This window comes from Drosophila mauritiana, chromosome 3R, assembly GCF_004382145.1.
Source record: "Drosophila mauritiana strain mau12 chromosome 3R, ASM438214v1, whole genome shotgun sequence".
Lineage (NCBI taxonomy): Eukaryota > Metazoa > Arthropoda > Insecta > Diptera > Drosophilidae > Drosophila > Drosophila mauritiana.
Genome location: NC_046670.1, coordinates 4,054,552 through 4,075,492, shown reverse-complemented (window position 1 = coordinate 4,075,492; position 20,941 = coordinate 4,054,552). Strand labels below are relative to the sequence as shown.

General features: G+C 40.7%; 1 protein-coding gene across 1 annotated transcript; it reads right to left on the bottom strand.

The window, feature by feature from the left end:
- Nucleotides 1–945: 945 nt before the first annotated feature.
- On the bottom strand, nucleotides 946–11,537 carry LOC117144209 (homeotic protein deformed). Its single transcript, XM_033309259.1, has 5 exons — nucleotides 10,286–11,537; nucleotides 9,681–9,781; nucleotides 9,438–9,615; nucleotides 2,019–2,398; nucleotides 946–1,733 (listed from the first exon to the last, which is right to left on the bottom strand). The coding sequence occupies exons 1-5, from the start codon at nucleotides 11,070–11,072 to the stop codon at nucleotides 1,431–1,433; spliced, it is 1,749 nt and encodes a 582-aa protein (XP_033165150.1). The 5' UTR covers nucleotides 11,073–11,537; the 3' UTR covers nucleotides 946–1,430.
- Between the last annotated feature and the right edge of the window lie 9,404 nt (nucleotides 11,538–20,941).

The following is a 20,941-nucleotide window of genomic DNA, read 5'->3' as shown; positions in this document are numbered from 1 at the left end:
TGCTCTCGTAATCACTTTGAGCTGCTAATTTCGACTTCGGCCCAGTCCTCGAGGCAATCTCCCACTTATTTGGCCTGCTCCCTGGACAAGTTCTTGGGTCGTTCCGGTCTATAAGTAGGTCTTAAGCCTTTTATCGCCGGGGGAAGAGTGCGCGCAATTTCCAGTTTCGGGTCCCGGGGCCCAAGGAGCACTACTGATCATTTCGCAATGATAAATTAAGAGCTAAGAGTGTTTCCATGTACCCGGCCGACAATCCACTGCCAAGGATCGGGGGTAGATTGATTATGTCCCCATGTCGGTGGACACTCTCCCGGCGACGCGGGCTTGGGTCATTGTCAACGCAGGCCACGCCTGACTAACCAGCCACAATTTGCAATAGGACCTCGCCTCGAGCCGATTCGGGCGAAGTGAGCTAAGACCAGTTTATCGCACACACTCCCCCGGCAGAGGATCTCCAGTCTCGGAGACGATTTCTTGTTGAACATATTTCCAGAAGCCAACAGGTGCCAATGGGCAGTGATCAATCATTGGCGAATCGATTTTTAATTAAGAACTCTTGTTAGCATTTGGAGAGCCAGCTCCTCTTGGCCTCCTTGGCCACGTTGATTGCCAACAAAGGCCTGTTGAATTCTTTAGCGCGAAATTCCCCCAACAAAGGAGCTCATCTCAAATCGACTCTGAATTTGGCTACCCAGCAGCGTTTGGGCCATGATGTTTAAATTTGTCCTAATTAGTTGACAATGAGCGATGATGAATCAGCGGATTATAGTAGAGCGCACAAGGGTGCACATCTTCATCTGGGATTCATGTAGGTGGGTTAAGAATTTTATATTTGGGGTTTGTTTAACTCATTCAGAAACAATAATTTTCGAGTTATTGGTTTATAAATTAGTTTAAATGCTTTATATGCCACATAAAAAATAATGTTTTTCATTTTGTTTCCATATACAATATATTCTCTTTATTTTGATATACTTCTCGTTAGCGGTTTTATTTGTATCAATAAAATATAAGTACGAACTTACATACATCTAGAGACGCACAACAGATGCCAACTACATTCTTTAATAATAATTATAGTTATCGTAGTTATACAAATAATCAATTATAATGCTAAGTTTATGCCACTTATCTGCTATGACGAATCGTTCTAGGCTTTATACAAACTCTTAAACCTGAATCCTAGGGTGCTTAAGTAAAACTCATATACAACACTTGTGGGGAATTGGGACTACAACATTATAAAATGGGAGTCGTCTACCTAATGGTCGGTCCTTAACTAACTACGTTCACTGTATACTCCGATTTGTCTTTAACCTTGCCTGAAGTTCAAGGTTATCGATTCGAAATGAAAAACAAAAATCTACAAAGAATGATAGGGGTATTTAATTTACAATGCTGAAGTCATCTTGAAGATATTCCTGCTGATTCTACAGGGCCGTCAGATCGTAGTCCTGCTTGATGTGTAGCTGAAGATTGGTCATGAGATCGGATTGTTGCTGCTGTTGATGGTGTCCATGCAGATTCGTGTGACCCATTTGATTGTTATTGTTATTGAGGTTGCTGTTGTTGTTGTTATTGTTATTGCCGCTGCCATTGTTGTTGTTATTGCTGAGGTGCTGCTGAGATCCAGGATAAGAGCTGGTCGTCTCAGGTGCCGCCGGTATATAGGGCGGATTGCCCAGGGACGAGCTGACGTCACCGATACTCTCCAAACTGTCCGAACGAATGCACTGAAACGAGGGATGTATAGGAAATCGATTAAAATGGCGATCATTTGGACCATTATCTATATTTCCCAATAGCAAAGGCATTCATTTCTTAAATTGATTCTTGTATTCATACTTTAATTGATAATATTTAAATGTTAACTTGTTTTAGCACCGCGTTCTAGGCTAAATACAGACTTTTCATTACACTGTTCATTATCAATAAATGCACTCGCAAGAGGGCCGATTCTGGGCAGTAGACGGCCCTTAAGTGCCTGTTCCTGTTGACTTTCAGCACGCTCCACTCACCTCATTCATCACAGGAGTCTGCTGCGCCTGCTGCTGCTGCGACTGCTGCTGCTGCTGCGCTTGCTGCTGCTTTTTGGAGGCGGCCCGCTTGGTGGGTTTCTTGGCTACTGGTGTTGGGTTGCCGTTGGCGTCCACCGTCTTCTTGCGCACGTTCTTGGTGTTGGGCAGCTTGTTGTCCTTCTTCCACTTCATGCGCCTGTTCTGAAACCAGATCTTGATCTGCCGCTCCGACAGAACTAGCGTATGGGCGATCTCGATGCGCCGCCGACGCGTCAGGTAGCGGTTGTAGTGGAACTCCTTTTCCAGCTCCAGGATCTGATGGCGTGTGTAGGCGGTGCGCTGGCGTTTTGGCTCCATTCCCGGCTGATAAGACCCGTTTGCTGCACATAAAAAGACGCAAGTGAATTTTGGTCAGTAAAAACTCCAAATTTTAAATCAATATCAATGCATTATATTCAATAGGTCTTAAATGATACTTAAAAAAAAAAATTAAAAACAAGACTGCCACAACGTTGCAAGTTATTTTCATTTTCCATAAAACCTCCAAAAGTTTAATATATTCGCCGTGTATATCTCGCAGAAGATGCTGGATTTTCATAATTAATGATCGGATGATATTAACAATATTGGGGGTGGGTATGGGGCACCACAATTAATACACTTCAAATTGCGTTCCATAACAGGCCAAGTTCTCAATAAATCTCCGAGATAAGTTGACAACCCTTAAAAGGCCCCCGCCGAAGTTTTCTCGCTTTCACCTTGGAACTGGACAAGTCAATGGAATGGTGGAGCGGGTGGTGCCGCAAGTGGACGGGGCGGTTACGGGTCACAGGACTAGCCCGCGGGCACAGGAAAGAGCCGTGTCAGTTGGGACTAGGATAATTAATCAAAATCAAATGGCGCGCAACTGTTAGGATGTCAGGGCTTGTCCTTGGGCCTCCCGAAAAATTACGCGGCCACAGTTAGTTTTTCCGGCTGGAAAATTAAACACATCTGAGGGTTGCATCCTTCCGCTTCCCCTTTCACTTTCTTACTCAGTTTTCTTTCATTTTTATCGCCGCCAGATAAATGCCTCGCACCTGCCACCCGTCCGAGATGGACATCCAAAATTATACGCGCTCCATCAATTTCAATTTGCTGCCATCTCCGCTGATGTTTCTATCAGAGTTACAGTCCCTCGCACTTCCCGTTCGGAGTTGTGCATTTATAAAAATTTCATTGCTCTGTGACAGACAGCTTTCGATTTGATAGAAATATTTCAATCCCAGCTCGGCCGCCCGAAACTTAGATTAATGATATGTGTCCAGCCAACCGTTGACAGGCCCCCAAAACAGGGGAATGGGGCGTCCGTTGGTCGGGGTGGTCCATCAGAAAAAAGTGAACTAACATGGGTCAGGTCACTGCAGATGTACTGAAGTATAGAGGGAACTGGACAAATGGTCTGAAGAGCTGCTGACAAGTTTTTATTTTGTTTTCTTGTGCCGGAGTGGCATGTCAAAAGTTTGAGTTGGGAGGTGAAAAGACAGCATGAAATTTTTAATAACCTCACAGACGACATCTACGTTTTTCTGTATGAATAAAAGATTTGACTGCAAGGTGTATCAAAACAAGAAGTTTTTTAAGAACATCGCAGAAGCCTAAGACTTAACTTGGACAAAATGTCTGAGATGATGACAAGGTTAAAATGTTTTGTGTATAAATATAAATAAGACTAACATGTAACACTAATCCATCAATTACTGATTTGGGTTGCTAGTGAAAACCCAAAATAACTCGAATATAAAATCAAAAGAAACCCTAGAAGGACAGCAATAAAAACGAACCAAGCCAACTGCAATATCAATTACAAAAACCCCAAAGGAGCAGGGAAGTTAAACAGATAACGAAACAACACCGATCCCAATGTCAGCTGCTCGAAAATGTAGGCGCTGGCGGCGGCGGCATGCTGCGTTAATTCGTTTTTAATAAGTGCGTATCATTTCATTTCAACATTTCAACGAAACTGCCAGGCCGCGCGAAGCGGAAGAACTTCGGTACAGGCCAAAGGAAATCGCAGTGTCATGGCTTAAGACGAAAAACGAAAACGAGAAAGAGTGCCAATTGCATTTAAAACCGGCAAGAATGGCAGCCAATTTAACGAAAATGCCACATCATACAAGGCCAAGGAAATCAAGATTGCACAAGCCCCAGGGGAGACGTTCCTCAAAGGGGATGTTAGGTGGAAAAGTGCTAAAGAGCTGCGAAAAGGAATTGGCGCCCGCGGGTGGACTCGCTGCGTAGGCAGCAGCTGCTGTCCCTTTCGATCCCACACTTTCGTTCGGCGGTCTGAGTCAGTCTGTCGGCATGTTTGTCCCATCCAAAATTTCATATGATTTATCATGCGTTTGTGACTCTACATTTTCATTCAGCCAGAGCGAGGGAGAGCGGATAAAAACTATGTCAGGCATTATTTCATAATCTGCTGTTGTCTGGCGGCCTCATTTGTGGGCTTAAACCAACCCGATTTTGAGGTGCGGTGGCCACCAGACAACTTCCGGGCTTCGGTTCTTTACTTCATTCATTTTGCATTCGAATCGAGAAGATGCCTGAATATAAATGATTAATTGCCAAGCCGATAAGCAGAGAGTGCGTAAATATCTTTGGTTAATCCGAAAAAGAAATTTGACTCGTGCCAACCCGAAACGAACAACAAAATTTGTAATGAAAAATAGAAAGAAATCCACCAAAAATATTTAACGGCTGTCATAATTCATTTATATAAACATTCATCAAAAACATTTATAGCCAGCGTAGAAAAAACGACGAAAACCTGTTCACCTATTAGAGGAAATCGCATTTCGAATGCAGCTAACAAATGCCAAGAAATTAATTTTCGGTCTTCACTAATGAATGCCCAAACGGAGATTGCGCATACGCCGTGTTATCCAGCTGGGTTCTAAGTTTAAAACTTTACTTCGAGCTCGGGGATTTGTTTTTTATTTCTGATATTAAAGTGTGTGAGCTCATGGCAACAACAACAACGAGCTGGGGAAAAAGGCAAGTCAACATTTCAACAACAGCGGGAGCTGCATCAGCAGCTTGTCAAGTGACTTGCAATTTGTGGCAGGCAAATAATAAAAATAAACATGAGCTCATGCTACTTACACATGTACGGGCAGAACACCCAAACCCTCGTGTACATATCACATAAATATATATATACGTTTACATATGTGTAGAATCGTGTTCCAAAGTAAAGTACCCGCAGCACTTGAACTGGTTGCCGAGCTGTGGGAGAATCGTTCTCCAACTCGAATTTTGTTAATTTAAACGCAAATACTTTGCGCGCTTTTCAACTGCTTAGGCCAAGTGAACAACTAAATGGTAAAATATGTTAATTTAAGTAGAGTCGAACGAGCAAAAGTAAAATATAAACTAATTGCACAGGAAGAGCTGAAGATTTACGCGGTTCATGCTTAAAATTGTAGTGCGTTAAAAATTGATTTGAATTTAACACATGGGTTTTGTAATCCACTGAATATACTTTTGTAATCCAAAAATGACTTAAGGTAGATAACTTTAATGTAAATAGTTGTATTTATATATTGACAAAAGCCCTTAAAGCAAAGATTTTTTACTTATTAATTAATTCAAGTAACTGTTTAAAAATCGTTATATTATAGTAGGACATCTTGTGAACTTTTATTTGGACTTTCATTTAAATATAGAAATATTGTTTTTAATACTTTTATAAGATCTACCTTATTTGAGCACAACATTCTTTAAAAAAAAGAAAGTAAAATCCATTCTATTTGAAACGTTTTCTAATCTTGCTATCGATTTCCCATTTGTTAAAAGTATTCGTTTCACTTTCGATTCTGGTACTGAACACTCGAATGACCATCAACAATGTTATTCAACTAAGTCGAAAATCAGCACTTGTCCCAAGATGAATTTGCTTTGTTGTGCTAACGAAATGGAAATAGAATGGATCCGTAAAATCGAGCGAAACCGAAACCGAAAAGACGCCAAAGTGCAGAGTACCAGAAGAAAGACAAGACAAGCTAAGAAGCTCACGACTCAAACTCGAAGACCGACGAACAATGGAGAACGCGTAAGACGACCTTGGAGATTCGTTGCTTTCGAGACAAGAACCCACGAAAACCCCACCGGGTTCGTTTATATTTTTCGTATATGTGCATAGCCCGGTGGACAATGGGCAGAGTGCGGCAGCAGCAATAAAAGCTCCGCTAATTAAAGCCAATTTCAATAATTTGCACAGCTCCAGAGAACTTTATTGGCGTAAATTGCCGAACCAAAACAGAGACGGCAATAAGGGGAGTCAAACATAAATAGAAAAAGAGAGAGAGAGACAGAGTGAGCTAGCGAACAGGGATCGCTAATTATGCTTTGTGAAGAATCCAGCTGAGTCTCAGCTGTTCGTGCCCCATCTGTCATAAAGGCGAACTTCTTAATTTTTACTGCGTCATTTTCATCATTGTCGTGCCCTGCGCCGCCGGTGATTACTCCCCTGATTCCTCGCCCAATGCCACCCCCTTTCCCTTCAATTCGCACTCTTGCGAAGGCGCAATTCCAGCTGAGTTTTTACAGCATCTGCGGCTGAGACTCATGTATCTGAATCCGAATCTGTATCTGTATCTGCGGCTTGCACTTTTTTGCCCGTCTCGGAGGCTTTTCCGCAAGTCATCGGGTAACTGTGACTCTCAGGCCAACTCTGCCTCATGGTGGAAACTTAATCGTGGACTTGCCATTGAAATTCAGGTACAAGGCTGTTCACGTTCCACTGTTCATTGAAAGCGACTATACCGTGTCTATAGCTCAGTGTCTCCCCCTCTATAAACACGAAACTTGTACGAGTTTTTAGCCGCCTCATCTTGAGCCGCCATCGTGCATGAAATCAATATTATTCAGTCAAGACTTCGCACAGAATTTATTCCGTTCAGTTTTGGCATTAGCATGTGGTCAACAAAATCACTTTATGGTATAATTTCATTAAAGTATTGCGTAACTACATATTTAAATATAATTTTACCGATCTAGTGAACCATAATACAGTTCGTCGACTTTACCAATATATGTTTACTTTCCCAATGTTGCATAAAATTGTAATTGTAATTCGATTTGTCCAATCGAATAGACTTACTGAAGTCTGTAAATTATCTAATCAAATAGACTCGAATATTAATATAAGCGCTCTGTTTATTTTGGTCCATCACATCAATCTTAAGAGTTTCAACTGCAACCTGATGCAGACCGATTCCATTAACTTTTCACAACCTTTCAACACTTTTAATGGCACCTATTAAATAATCCACAAATTGCTCTCCAAATGCGATTCACACCTAGCTCCGCTTCTTTCATTCGACGGAGGCACAAGTTTGAAACAAGTTTTAGGCCGCCGCAGGGCCAAAGCAAATTAAATTGGGCAAGAGACCACACGCCACATCAGCGGCATTCATAGTTTGGGCCTTAGTTTCGGGCAAGTGCTAAGCGAGTGTAAGTCATTTGTAAAGGGAACAACATGACACCGGCGGGAACCCGGGGTCACGGGTCTGAGTTTTGGGGCACAACGAGACGACGAAGGAGACGGATGCCAAGACGCTGGATAAGATGATGCACTGGCGATAATCAAGCCCCGTCTTGTTCTCGTGGTCGTGCGCTCATGATAAATGTCACAACATTAACATCAAATGACACGGACCATCCGTCACTCAGTCGGAGTTATACCCTACCGATGGAGGGGCGGGGGCTTGGAATCGGAATCCGAGCATGAGCCCGAAGATAAGTTGGTATGGTGTACCTTGCGACTGTGTCAAATATGCCCCCGAGCGATCGTTTGCTTGTCTGTCTCACTGCGCGCCGCACTACTTCGATATTTCGTTTTTGTTTTTGATTTTTGATGCTGACACTAAGAAAAACTTTCCAAAACAAAGAAAAACAAATGCGGGCTTTGTTGTTTTAATTTAAATATCCCTATATTAGAAATAGCATCTTAGAAACTGTATATTAAAATATAGTTATACCATTGCTTTTATATTTCAGACACTCGATTCCTGCCGTTAAGCTAAATATCATCTTGAAAAAACATGATTCAAACTCCTTTAGTTAGTATTATGTATATTTAGTATATTTACTATTATGTACTATATATTTTTTTCAGTGAAACGACAAATTTCCAGAGTGAAGTAAATCGGGAGTGGGTAGTGGGAACCCGATGAACCGATGAGGCATTTGACAATGAGCGAGTCGGAGTGGCGTTAAGCGAAACGTTATAATTACCCATTTGGGTCAAGGTTATGGTCGAACTGGAGTATCCCTGTGTGCTGTGCTGTGCTAATTAAAAAGCAATCTATCAGTAGTTTCAGACCTCCATCCGATCCTCTGGGAAACGCATTCGTCACCTACTTGCCGCCCCGAGCCATCCCCATTTTGGTTTTATTAAAACAATAAGCGACGACAATCTACAGTTGGCCGTCAGATATTGTTGGTAACACACTCGACACATGGCTGAATGAATTCCCCGTTTGGGGTGTGACAATTAATTAGTAATTATTTCTGCCAGGTCAACACTGTCCACTCAACTCGACTGAGCCCATTCAGTCGGTCTCTGGATCTGGTGAATGAAACCAAGCCAGAAACCTGTTCTCCATGCCCAAGTTGCATTCAGCTTTTGTGCCAAGAATGAGTCGAAAAAGTTTTCGTTGTAGGCCTTAGAAAATTACTGTGAATAGTTCAGAGAGCCTGGAAATTATTTTCTGGGGGCTAAGCATATGAATGGATATTGTCGTATAGATTATTTGTATACATACATATTTTTCAGAAGAGTATTGAAATGATTACGAGTGCTCACTAAAATATCTTCGAGGTTTAGTTTAACGATTGTTTCTTCTTCGACAATACATAGAAGACCATATACGCCGCTATATACAACATTCTCAGGATGATTCTTTACGATGTATCAATTGGCACCGTACCATTCAGCAGTGATTTTATGTCAGTTCAAGTGCTGAAAGAACATCTGAAGAGGCCTAATAACCAGGAGCAGCTTGAAGTGCTGATTGCTGCGAGTGGAACTCACTCAACGTTATGTGCATTATATTATATAGGAGTAGTATGTACAGGAACTTGTCGTTTGGTGAAAACGGTTCGCCCCCCGCCACAAGGCGTGGTACTCTTGATTTTGATTAATGAGCTTGGAGTTGCAGTTTTCTTTTTTAAGTTACTCGGTTGGCTGGTGTCTTTGGCTTTTATTTTGTTTATTTTCATTTTGGATTTCGCCCAGGAACGAACATTACAGGGGCCTGTCAGTGAATCAAGTGGGTGTTGGCAGCTAAGTAATTTAATTAGCATACCCCGAATAATGGGACACGACATGGGCGCGAAGGGAGAGCAGGAGACGAAGAGAAGCTTTCAACTTACCCACTCCCGCCACATGGATCTTCTTCATCCAGGGGTATATGATCCGTTCGCCATCGGTCGTCTCCGCCATCAGATCCTCATCGCTGTCTGAGTCCCCGAGGTCGTCGTCGTTGTCGTTGGAGCCCAGCTCGTCTGGAGACCTATCCAGCATGAGCCGATCCTCCTCTGACATATCGTCCTAAACAAGTCAATCAAGGCCTCGATTAAGCATTCTCTTTTGGCACATCTGCTGCAAGTACTTACGTTTTCGGATCCCATATCATCACACCGCAATCGCATCCCCAGCTCTTGCAGTTGTTGTCCGGCAGGTACAGCTTCTTCTATGCGTTTTTCTAGTTTTAGGCCTGCATGGAATGAAAGTCACTTTAGTTTTGTACAGTGTAATAGGAGTATCGAATTGAAGGGCTTATATATGTACAAAATATAAGAAAATAATATAATATAAGATCTTTTTTAATATTACTATTTGGCACAACAATCTTGCGGGGTTGTTTTAAAAGGTTTTTCTCCATTTGCTCCTTAGGCATATGCCTTAACCCTTGCTTAAGTCATTTTAAAAGGGTTGGATCTACAAATGTAACATGACTTTACTGTGGCACTGATATATAATAAAATAATAACACTATTATAACTTTTAACGAGGCACTTTTACGTAAAATTGGCTGGAATTTTTTAATTGAATATAATGTTGCCAGTTTTAAACATATTAAGGCAATGGCTTTGTTATTTCGATACTAATAAGGATCAATTTATAATCTTCAGATTATTGAAGTGGTACTAAGTATATCCTCCTAACAAATCTCAACGGATTCGAAGTGGCAACAGCAATTCTATAATTATGGTCTCACCTAATTCCTGCAGTCCCAGCGCCGTGTTCGTCGGTGGTTCCGTGGAGGTGCACTGAAGGGGCAAATCCATCATCTGGGAGTGCGGCGAGTGTCCTTGCGAGTGGGTGCTGCCCACACTTCCGTTCGCCGTCCCATAGCCCCCACCATACCCGCCGTAGTATCCATTTGCCGATCCACCCACTGCGCCACCTCCGAGCACTGCCCCACTTCCTCCGCCACCACCGCCATTGCTCGTATTTGGAACGTTTGCCGCCGGGCCGTATCCGTTCGTGGGATCGGAGTGCACCGCTCCTGCGGATATGAATTCGGGGGCGTGGTGCACGTAATAGCCGAGGCTCTGGTGCGGATGGGAGTGTGGATGCGAGTGCGGATGTGAGGGCGGAGTGGCATTGGCATAATTGGAACTGTAACCGCCGGCGGATGCCTGGTGGTGTCCAGATATAGCACTGTTGCTATGGTGGTGCGGTAGTGAGTGGGTGTGCGAATGGGAGTGGCTGTGCGGATTGTGGTGATGCGCCATATAGTCGCTGACCATGTCCGCGGGGTGCATGGAATGCGGATGACCCGTCATCCCACCTGCTCCACCACCTCCGACAGACCCAACACCTGCACCACCGCCGACGGCACCACTCATATGGCCCGTAGAAGCGGTCATCGAATAGTGTCCATTGTAGTGATGATAATCATCGGCCACCGGCGGAAACTTTGGGTCCAAGCCATTGCCCATGGACATGGGACTCTGGACATGATGTGGTGCATGCGGATAACCCATGAGAAAAGAGCTCATGACGGAAGATCTGTTGGATCGGTGTTTACCGTATGCGATTTCCTGGCTATTTCTTTGTCGTTAGATTTTTTCTTGGACACTATCACTTGGTTTGCACATACTCCGAACCTTTTGCTTTTAGTACATTAACTATTGATTAAAGGTGCTGCTTTTATAAGTAGTAATTACTTTTAAGATTGTATTGGTTAAAATAAATCTCGGATTTTTTAATTTTAATAACCAAACATAGGGGTTAGAAGGCTCCCGTTGTCTTCATATTTTCACTTTTATTGTTTTGATTAAACTTTGGTGGCACTTTTTTGTCACTTCTAAAAGCCGTGGGACCTTGCAATTCTAAGAAACTTGATTATGGTGCTATTTTCCGGTTATAAAAAACGTTTTCACTATAAATTTCAATCCCACACAGGGAGAAAAGTCGGACGTTTCGGTCTTACGAGTGCGCTGCGAACACGAACCGTTCCATTCGAGCCGATTTTTTGTTATGCTCGCTGGCAATAACTCTCCGTGCGAGCGAACCTGTTTCGCCACTCTTCGCTCTCGTTTGTTCGCGCTCTCGCTCGCTCTCTCTCACCGCCATTGCCATCAAAACGGGTTTTCACTGCCGAAGCAATCGAAGGACGGCCCACACACACACACAAACAAAGCCATTCATATGTAGCAGCCATGCCGGTTCGCTTTTTCTCACCCTTCGCCTCGTACGCCATTTTCCACCACTGACCACAGTTCTCTCGCAAGCGCGACTGAGAGGGAGCATTGAGGTTAAAGCGGGACGGCCAGATTTTTGGTCACACCCATTGTGAGTTGCGAGAACAGTCAAGGCATACAATATTGAACTAGTTCAAATAAGTATTCTCTAGGAAAATAAAAAGCCATTGCTTAAAACTTTAAAATTTTATTTCCGAGAATGTCACCCTTACTTTACAGTGTATATTTTAATTTTATATTTTAGTAATGTTTTATTTATTTATTTTACAAAATAAGTTTTTGTTACTTTCCAAGGATTAAAAAATTGAAATGACAGTAAGTCGAATAGATAATTAAAAAAAAAAAATTAAAATTAAAGAAAAATTTTGGATATTGCCATAGATAAATAGGACTTCTGAATTGATTCAATGTTATATTTATATCTTGAACAGCACTGTTTAACTATTTACCTACCCTCGACTGTGCGGCCCTCAGACTTACTATTTTGGTTTTATTTTTGCTGTCAGTGTGTGTGCTGGCACCTTCAAAGTCATGGCGCACGCTCGAAAATTGAACTCGGCGAAAAAGTTGTCTGGACCCAAGAAACTCCGCCCATTTTCAGAAGGCTTTCATCGATCCCGGACAAGACGTAAGTGTGGATATGGAGCACACCATTTATTTTCCACTTTCAGAAATGGATTCTGTACGAACGATGCAGAGAACGCGTGGGTAACAACAGTATTGATCGTAAAGAGGGGACGGAACTATTGGATGCCGATTTCTCCGTCTGAATTCAGCTACCGAGTTGGAGAGTCCGAGCTGACTTGCAACAATTTCAATTGAACAACCAACGAATATCACTTTGGCATAATGTTCTCCTCTGTGATTATTGTTGTGGTCTGGCTGGGGTTAAGGCTGTTATTATTGTTGTCATTACTACCGTGATTTTTCCTCCGATGTTGTTGTTATGGCGATGACGAGCACATATTCAAATGAAGCAAGCAAAACGTGGAAAATCAATAGAATGATTGTTGTATAATGCACGTCGAGAAGGTCGGATATTTAACGCTTTAATATTGTTTTTAGTAAATATTTAGACTGATTCATAACAATTCATAATGCGGGTAAATGAAAATATTGTTTGTACTTTTAATTTCGTACTTGCTGCTATGTGGAATATTAATAATTTATTTATTGGTAATGTCGTACAAACTGCTAGTAACTTGTGATTACTTCGCATAACGAATACAACAGCTTTTGAATTTTTCCGAAATATATTTTATATATATTTATATATATTAGAAGGCTGCTGACCCTATAGAGCAAGCCTCCCTAACTCACTTCAAATAAAAGTTAAATTGAGCATAAATTCGTGTCACACTTCTGGAGTGTGTTTCTGAAAGTGACTCTGTCTAATTGCCGAATAATTGGACCGCCCGTAAAACCCACCAAAAATATCTTAACCCCCTCACAATCAGGTCCACGTGCTGTGCCACCTCCGTCACCAGTTCCATATGTGAGCGGTATAGGGGCATGGCCACTAATTAATCGACTTCCAACTGATTCGATTTTGATGGTCACCATCAAAACGTCATTAGGCTAGTTAAGTTTATAAAACTTAAATTTAGTCCGTGGTCCGTCGGTCAGACTCATAGGAGTAAATGTTGGTTTAGGTCTTCATTCCACGTTAAAGTGTTCGAATTAATTGACCAGCGAGTGTTAACTAATGGGAGTTGCATGTTTACTAATTTTACTGTGTGGTTCATTACGCATATTTGTTTACAAATAAGTTTGGTCAAAAACCAAATATATTACATTTCTCGAAATTTTAGAATTCGAAAACTGTCATTTAATTTTGTATTTATTAGAATTTTTTAAGATACAGTGTAGTTCCATATATTTAGTGTGGTAAAAACTTTACAAATATTAAAATCCAAGCAAATTTAACTTTTTAGCAGATAAAATTTCTTTTTATTGTGATTGTATTTTATTTCAAATTTTACTCTTAGCTTCACTTTTCCTTGCGCAATTGGATTCCATCCTTAGCATACTACACTCCTGAATAACCGCTGCCTGAGGACCTTTAAAACTCAGTTGCATTAGCGACTGCTACATCGAATTTTCTCAGTTCTGACGTAGCTCCTTAGGTGGATGGAAGCACTATGTGGGAGGTTTGGGAAAGTAACAGAATGCGCAGGGATAAGGGCTCCGTGAGCCAGCAGGGAGGATGTGGTACAACGAGGATGGCTCGGTTGGGGGACAGTGGGTGTTTGTTGCTATTGCTTGCTCTTTGTCCGGGGCATTTGAGTCCAAATCCCAATTCAGATCCAGCAATCAGTTGCGACTGTCAGGCGGCGGCAGAAGGAAGTTCACTTGCTGCACGAGGCAACACACTGAAACGTGATTAATGATGTCGCATCCACATCCACCGAGGCACATTACGACCACCAATGCGAATACATATAGAGAACCACCATGCTTTGAGTATGGGACTTTCTTTGTTTTCAGCTCGCTTCTTTAAGCCAGCCATCAAAAGTTTGTGATATAAAATTAAGAAGCACTCTACGGCGATCGAATAATATTATGCAAAATGGGTGGAATCCACAGCCACTGATAAGTTCACTAATATTTGCAATTATGTATATGCTAATCATTGGAATGGTAGAAGAGACGCTTAAAACAATTTGTATATTTTGAAAAATTAGGCTTAACTTTAAATTCTTAAAGTTTTTTGAAGTTATTTTGTATTTTTTTTTATTTTTAACCTATGCACTAATGATCGAATTGAAGATAATAATATTAATATATTTATTACACAATAATCATATGGGTATGGGTATATCGTACAGTTTAGTGGTTATGAGTAAAGTATACAGAATATATTGTCTTGATCAGAATCACTTGCTGACCCTTTCTCGACATGACCGTCCACCTATTAGCCCATCTTAAAGGATCAAGAGACTTCAGATTCAACATGGAGATTTTGGAAACACATAACATAACATGCGGCCCAAGTTTGTTTTTTGGCGTTGCCAAAGCGTCATGACTCCCAGCGGTTTTGATACCACTGCAGAGTGTTGTAATTTGATATTTTCACATAGCTGCTAAAGAAATAGTCTGTAATGTGAAACATCACTGAAACCAAAGTCAATACTTTTATATTATATATATTACATATATTTGCCAATCTTAATTAAGTCTTATTTCTGTTGATATAAATTCAATGTAATTTATTTGGTCTTTAAGCCCCATTTTTTAATAAAGCAAAATGAGACAAGTTTTCTTTTCCGTTACATGTCGAGATCTTATAAAACATACGACAAAAAATTTATATTACGAACACACATTCTAATGCCTCTAACGCAGCGATATTTGTTTTAAAAACATTGCAGCTCTCGATTTTTGACAAAACATTAATTAATTCTAAAAGAATATTTTCTTTACAGCGCAAATTTTACCAAAAAAAATTTTGGAATCTTACCATTCAATAGCTTAATAACCGGTATCTTTTTGCCGAGGCATCCGACTAAAGTTCTCTTTTGGTTTAAGCAAACTGCGTGTAGTAACTACATTTAATTAAAAAGAAAAAAACTTGTAGTGTCAAAATACAAACTTATTTTAAACCTAAATTTTTTAAAAGGCGATAGCTTTTTCCCTACTTCTTGTTTCCCATAACCCACCCATTTCCTCCACATAGACAGCCTTCAGTTAGAGGCTGGCATTCCAATCAATCTGGTATGGAAATTGTGTTAACGACATGTTGACAAGTCGACGTAGATTCAGCCTAACCAGGGGAACTCTGGGGATATGGAATGGGTCTGGGGGATTCAGGGATGTTGATTAGCTCGAGACGGAGTGAAAAGCTGGAGGTTCTTCCAGCGAAAACAAGAGGACAATGAAGGCTGCCAGGAATCGTTTGCCAAATGATTGATTGAGTGATTAATGATTGACTGACTAGCTTACTGAACGCCTCTAGAGTGTGTGTCTCTCAGAATTAAAGCCAGTTTTGACTTTTATAGTCATTAAAGTCATATTTACAATACCAATCGAAAGTTTTGCATTCACCTTCCCTCCTCCCCAGAGACCCGAAACAATTAAATGTGGTTCAAAATATCTCAGGCTATTTATCACCGGTTTCAACTGTTTACCTGTCATATTATGCCCAATTCGGGCCTAGATGAACTCCAAGTCTAAGCGGAGATGAATGTTTAACGAAATTTACACTGCGGCTGCTTAAAATAATTACACGAATCACTTAAATGAGTCGAAGTCGATCGCTTTGGGGCTTAAACAAAAAACCTGAGACTGGGACTGGACAGGCACCCATTACCATGACAGATTATCTCTGATTGATTTAATTTTGCTGCACAACTCACCATAATGAAGCCTCCGATGGGGACTCGGAATATCGCGGCGATATATGTTGCATGTGGACCATTTAAAAGCTTCGGGCCAAAAGCGAACCATCGATCGCTTTTTGCCGCCAATCGGTTGGAAAAAATGAACCCCTAATTGCCACGCATTAGCTCCAAAAACTTAAGAAATCTCCTCAAAATTATGCTTAATGATGTTGGCTGTTTACGCATTTTTGTAGCAAAACCATGTCTTCGAGTTCTCTCAAGAAAGTGAGAAGATCTCTGGGAAGATGCCCTTTAGATCGAATAACTTAAAGTGCCATTAAAATATTAACATATCACTGGAAATTTGTCATTCCGAATGCCGTAATTAAGTCATCAAATTAGCAACAATAAAAGGATAATTGTTTTCAAGAACCTCATCTTTCATAAGCTCGCCACAATTATCCATAATTTTGTGAATGACTGTAATAAAATTTCAAAGAAAACGAAAATGAAAATCATCTAATGATGGGATTGATTGAGAAAATTGAATTGATTGAATCATTTGGTAAGTTGTAAACAATGTTACCTATCATATTTTTGCAGTAAGAAATTTATAAATACTTAGTTGACAATCTAACAGGCTTAACGATAGAACAAACGGAAAACTTAGTGTTCTTAAAGTATATATGGTGTATACTTTTTGTCAACCCCTTTCAATAATTCAGCTTTGTTTAGCTTAACTTAAATATAGTTCTAGTAAACTATTTAAGAAATGTAGGGCACTTTTTAAAAGCCTCTTATTGCCCTACATTTCTTATATATTTCTACTTAGTCACGATTTTTTTATTTCAAATAAGTCTCAGTTAAAAGTTTAGAGATTTAGAAAATTCGATAAGTTATATCTTACACCACGAGTTTTTATCGAGTGACCCAATTATACCGTCCAGGAAGTGACTAAACTTTCTTTAAATATTTTTCACACCATGCTTGATAAATCCCCTCAAAACTTGCGCTTATCCATCAAAGAAAGTTTTTCTTTTCGGCTAGTTTGAGCTAAAAACCTTTAATTTAGTGAAACTTTTTGAAGACTGCCGAAGTCGAAGACGAAATGCCAGAAGTGGCTCAGATGGAAGCGGTAGGGCCGACAAGCTTTGCTCAAATTTCCAATTACGTCTGTGTCAATCATAATTAGTAACAACGGCGATTTTTCATTAAAGGGCCAGGGAAATATCGAACGGCAGCTACGGAGAAGAAACCGGAGACCGTAGACCGGAGAATTCAGTTTCTCACACATATCAACCCGCGGGTCGGGAGCATCTAGTAAAATCTGATGGAAACGGGGAGGAGCATAAACATGGCTAAAAGCGAGGCTCAGTTTGTTGTAACATGTAATTTGGTACGGCTAGCTGCCTGGCGGTCTGTTATGAATGTGACTAATTAAATTTAAAGATATCCCAGAGATTATCAATCTTTGAAGCGCATCGAAGATGGCCAGCGAAAAGGAGGAGCTGGGGATGGGTATGGGGATTTCGGATGGTGGTTGGGATTGGGATTATGGATGCGGGGCTGGCAGAACACCAACAAAATTTCACAAGATACAACGCAACGGGAACAACAACAACAAGCATCAGCACCAAGCGAGCACATTTGTTTCATGATTGAAATAATGATTAATGAACGCGCCGCCAAAATTCAATTCGAATTTACTATGTATATGGCCCGGGAGGGATTGGAACCTGGGACTCGCCGAAAAAACCGAATCCACACTTGAAGAACAAGATTGAATGAAGAGTCCTCATTGGAGTCATATGGAAAAAGTGAAATAAAAACAAATTTTAGAATAATTATCAAATTTCTATACTATATTTTATCTGAAACCTATTTCAAGATTTGTTTATATTTTTATAATTTTGTATACTAATATCTATAGAACATAATTTGCTTATGGTTGTTTACCTTTTTTTTTTTATTTATTTACACTTTGTAACCGGATATTATAAACTTTTCTCATAGTGTAAAGCAAGCCAGACGGGACGCCGACCGAGTTCCATGCGTGAAATCCAGTCAGGAGTGGGACGATACGCCCAGAAAGAGAGAGGGCGACTGCAAATGCATGTGGGCTCCATGCTGGTCGAAAGCAACAACTGCACTCGCCGTCCTGGCCAAGACCATCAATTACCGCTTTTTTCAGGTCCAGAGACACAGAGACACTCTCGGTCGCAGTTGCTGGCCCCTCGACGCCCCCTTCATCAACTAACTCACGAACACCTTTTGAGAACGTTTTCATTTTCTGAAATGGCCAAATGGCTTTGTTAACAGCTTTTGTGCAGTGGCTCGGTTAATAAATGTTTATTTAATTGACTGCATATGTTCACGACGCGACTTTCGGACCGCTCCTCTCTAGAAATCCGATTAAGTTCGGGCTCCGTTCGTTCAAACACTCGTAATTATCATCGCGCCTCGCAATTGAGCAATTCATTTGGCTCCTCATGGCGATAAGTACTTGTCTGTAATGCACAGATTAGAAGCCCGCAACAGCACTTGCAATTGCAGCCCGGAATTCGCCGTCTAAATTAATGAACAAAGCCTAATTGTCTGATGATCAGGTTGCACTTTTTCGTTTCGGTTTCTCAAGTCACGCAGCTCGGATTTTATGCGCGGTTTCAATGCCCCTTGTAAAAAGTGAACTCTGGGGAGTATAGAAGTATTGAGAACAGAATATCGCATTTCAAATCCACGAAATATATTATGCATTTTTTTTAACATGTTAGAAGTTGTAATATTCTGCCTAAAATGACTTATTCGTAATACATAACTACTTTTATAAACTTGTATAACTCAGATTTCGTAACCTATTTCTTAACAAATATGTTAATAAAAGAATAAAAAAGAATAATAAAAGATTTAAAAGTAAATATCGTTGCTAAAGGTTCTTATAAATGTAATAAGATGTGTATTTTTTTATCCGTTAATAGTTAAAGATTTGTTGAAAAGTATATAGCAGGCATAAGCGCTTCCGACCCTATAAAGTATATATACTTTTGTTCAGGCTCACTAGTCGACCCGCTTTGGCCATGACCGCCACCCTGTATGACCGCCGTGATGTTTTGTTGGCATTGATCCGGAATTTATTATTATATAATTTATTTTATTTTTATTTGTTTTATTGTCAATTGCTATCGATAGATGAGTAAAAGGTATGTGGTAGTTGAGGAACTCAACTAAAGATTTTTTTCTATTAATCTTAATACAATTTTTGCTACTGTGTTGTTTACTTAAAGCAATAGTTTTTATAGCAAAGGGATTAACAGTTTAGTTCGGGACTTTCTAAAGAGTTGTTTTATAGTCCTTTCTTCGTAGTGAAATCATCTTCAAGAGATGTCATTAAAAACAGCTCAATTTGGCGAAAATTCTCAGCGGTGCCTTAATAAAGTCCTAGAACCAAATCCAATTGATCTCCCTCGGATAAATGCACTCTGCATTTTCCATCCGGAGGAGTAACTTTTGTAAGTGCTTGTCCAAGGGTCCAGGCATGTGTGTCGCCAGGAAAACAAATGATCTCCGCTCGCCAGAGGAACCCAAGCGGGTGAAATTCCTTTATTTTTGTTGGTAAGAAATCCACAGGAAGAGCGGCCAAGGAACGGAGAACTTTTCAATACCAAAAAATGTCAGATAAGTCGGCTCAGCGGCAAACGCAGGCCCATGGGCATAATTAATGATGTGCTCCATATTTACGCATTGGTGTAGGTCTCATGTCTCCCTGAAACTGAAACTTGGACCGCCTGCATGTCCATCGACTGCATGATTTTGGAATTCACCATCTTTCTTTTTTCTACTCCTGGCAAACTGTCACTTTTCTGTATCCGTATCTTTTCTCCGGCGACAAAAGTGACGTGCGTACGTCAGAAACACGTGAGAGAAAGACTTTCCCCGCACCCTGAAGATCAAGGTTCCGATTCCGTTTCCATTTCCATTTCGCAGATGCATCTGCTGGCGACTGCATCGGAGCAGATGCCTGGCATATCTTTTATCTGTCTGGAAACTGGAGAGCCCGCTCCCCAGACCATCACTCATCCGCCCCACCAAAACCCAAAACTTCCCCATTTCCCCACCCGAAACGTAAGACTCCAAGTTGACAGACAGGTGAAGCTTAGTTGTGAGATTTCCGTGCCGCTTTAGTATACTTTATAAGTTTAAGAAATAATATAAAAGTTGGAAGATTAGGAAAAGTTAAAAGAGTTGGCAACATTCACCGAAAAAGTATCTTTTAAAATGAAAGTGTATACCATTTATACCTATAAGGGTATACCATATTTTTAAATATTAAATCAATTAATTTTTTTAATTACTCAACTTTAATTATTATCACAATTAAAATGTTAAAACAGGTTAAGATCAACTCATGTTTTCTTTAACTTAACCATATCTAAGGGCAAGTGAAATTCGTGATGTTAAAATAAAATATTATTTCCTTTATTCTTATCACTTTAATTCCATTTCCTATTGCTGCATTGTGGATGGGGCTGAGGGAAGGAGTGGTTGGTGGGTGGCATTTCTGGGGGGTGCCACCCGCACTCAGCTAATCAACGCGACCTCAAAATGTAAATAAGGCCGAAACCATCGTCGAGGGCTCGGTGGTTCTGGGCAAACATTGTCGCCATTTTCTTGATGCTTTTTTTGGGTTTCCTTCTTGCCCAACCCTGATCCCTTGTATCCTGTTCATCCACTTGGACTTTGCTGCCTGCGTAGCTGTCAGTCAAACCCATGCAAAAGATACTTTTCTTTTCTTTCTCCCTCTGGCTCGCTCCCATTTCGCTTTCTCTGTCGGTTTTCATTTCCCCCACT

What these genes read in the sequence shown, in the direction of transcription:
- LOC117144209 (XM_033309259.1), bottom strand. Translation starts at nt 11,072, where the DNA reads ATGAGCTCTTTTCTCATGGGTTATCCGCATGCACCACATCATGTCCAG. An exon ending in GCTGGGACTGCAGGAATTAG is followed by an intron (nt 9,782 to 10,285) that starts GTGAGACCATAA and finishes CATTCCATGCAG; the next exon opens with GCCTAAAACTAGAAAAACGC. An exon ending in GATCCATGTGGCGGGAGTGG is followed by an intron (nt 2,399 to 9,437) that starts GTAAGTTGAAAG and finishes TTTTATGTGCAG; the next exon opens with CAAACGGGTCTTATCAGCCG.